This window comes from Cordyceps militaris (assembly GCF_000225605.1).
Source record: "Cordyceps militaris CM01 unplaced genomic scaffold CCM_S00004, whole genome shotgun sequence".
In the NCBI taxonomy this organism is placed as follows: Eukaryota; Fungi; Ascomycota; class Sordariomycetes; order Hypocreales; family Cordycipitaceae; genus Cordyceps; species Cordyceps militaris.
In genome coordinates, this window is record NW_006271972.1 from 3,056,428 (window position 1) to 3,058,631 (window position 2,204).

The 2,204-nt window shown below is 56.8% G+C and overlaps 1 protein-coding gene across 1 annotated transcript in view; it reads right to left on the minus strand.

Moving 5' to 3' along the window:
• CCM_05988 (phospho-2-dehydro-3-deoxyheptonate aldolase) overlaps nt 1–575 on the minus strand; it is a gene marked incomplete at both ends in the record, with an annotated part of 1,740 nt that extends 1,165 nt beyond the window's left edge. The window contains one exon of the mRNA XM_006671132.1: nt 67–575. Coding sequence (XP_006671195.1) covers nt 67–575 — 509 coding nt within the window. The remainder of the gene's footprint in view (nt 1–66) is intronic.
• Nucleotides 576–2,204: the final 1,629 nt, after the last annotated feature.

The window sequence follows — 2,204 nt, forward strand, 5'->3', positions numbered from 1 at the left end:
AGTGTGTGTGTGTGTGTGTGTGTGTGTGTGTGTGTGTGTGGTGGACTGTGCAGGTTTCAAACTCACTTGAGAAGACGGTTGGGGTCAATCTCGCGCTCATCCTCGTGGTAGCCGTTGAGAATGTCGCCGCGGAAGCTGGGCATCTCCCTCCCATTGACCATCTCCGTCGGGCTGGAGCGCGGCTTGGCGTACTGGCCAGCCATGCGGCCGATGCGGACGACGCGCTTGTTGGTGCCCCAGATGAGCACGACGCTCATCTGCAGCAGCAGCTTGATCTTGGACTCGATGGCCTCCTGCTCACAGTAGTCAAACAGCTCGGCGCAGTCGCCGCCCTGCAGCAAAAAGGCGCGGCCTTCGGCCACGTCCCGTAGGTGCGCCTTGAGCGCGTGGATCTCGGACGGGTGCACCAGCGGCGGCATGCGGGCGAGCGCGGTGACGGACTTGCGCAGTGCGGCCGGGTCTGGATAAGCGGGCGCCTGCTTGATGGGTTTGGCACGCCATGTGGTGGGCGTCCAGGCGGCGGCAGGGACAGCGTCGTCGAGGACGGCGGGAATTGGCGGTAAGGAGGCAACCATGGTGGCGGCTGCACGGGGAGATGGGTGGCGATGGTTTGATATCGATGATGGTAAAGCGGAATGATGTGGTTGGGTGACTCAGTCGGCGCGGGGCTGGAGGTGTGACGTAGTTTTGAAGATTCGAAAATTTTCAAGGCGTACCTGACATCAGTTGCAGCCGGGCCAAGTGCAAGACACAAGATAAAATCAATATGCCGCAGAAGATGAAAGACTGTGTCGACTGTGTCGTTATCCGGTATCTGATTTGTCCTACCATAGAGAAACAATGTAACTAAGCTTGCCGATCTGTACCACTGCGACAACGGACTATTGTTGCTCTGCGCCCGCTCGCCTTTGATTGGCCGAATATATTGTGACCCCGTATTCACAGAGAGGGCTCACTGGCTAACCAAAAATTGCAGGGCACGGAACTTTTGGCAACCCACTGTATATACTAACCTACTGTTAAGGACTGGCCTAGGGCATCTGCAGATAGGCGTCGCAATAGTATTAACTCTCTTACGGAGTAAGAGAGGAGGGAAAGCTAGTCTGTCTATCTGCTATAGCATATAAAGGGGGCGCGCCAGGGGCGCGCCCATGGTGGCCTCAGGCCAAGCCTAGCCTGGAGTGGGCTGGAGCCCAACTCCTTCACATTAAGAAATAAAAGATACTATAGGGTAGTATCTTCTAAGCCTATATCCTAACTTTTAAAAAGGTGGTGTTAATGTAGGAAGAGAGTTGAAGGTAACTAGGTAGGTAGGCAGTCTTCTCCGCGTCCATGTCATTTACCTTTAGATCTGAACTTAGACGACAACAATAAGTACGTTTTGGGCAGTCTTCAAGCTCACAATGTCGTCGTGGCGTATCCAAGTTCCGGCGTGGGTGACTTGGCCAGACAGTTACAGGCGAGCTACACAGCTGTCCAGTCGGTTATGGCCGAATGAAGAGGGTAGGTTGTAGGCCTCGGTGGGTTCTTTACCCACGATTAAACCAACGAAAGCCCTATGAATCCTGTTAAACAGGTCTTAAAAAATTTAGAATGAAGTGCGAAATACAAGTTTAGGGTTCATATAGGTCCCCGCAGGCGCCATTTGCCTTTTTACGGGTTCCCCTTGGCGTAAAATAGCAAATCAATCAATCACTCACTCCATCGCCCCCGCCATCGGCACTCCCCAATCCCTCGCTTCATCCCACCACCTTGGCCCCAAAGTCTCCCAAACCACGCATCCCCAGACCAAACCACCACCACAAAACCAACGCGCCATGGCCGACGAGCAAGCCCCCGTGCCCGCCAACGCCGAGGACCGCAAGACCGCCAACGCCCTCGCCAACCTCGACGACAGCCGCGACGACACGTCCGCCTCGTCGGCTGCTGCCCCCGTCGACCTCGCCGCCGTATCCAAGGCCACCAAGGGCCCGGCCGCCACCAAGGACGCCGCCTACAAGAACGTCAAGGTCGAGGCGGCCGACGTCGCCCTGCTCGTCGAGGAGCTGGAGCTGCCGAGGCCCCGCGCCACGGAGCTGCTGAAGCGCCACGAGGGCGACGCCGTCAAGGCGATGCGCGCGTACGTGGCGGGTGCGTAGGGAGAGCGCAACGACCGAACGAAGAGAGAGAGAGAGAGAGAGAGAGAGAGAGAGAGAGAGAGTCGA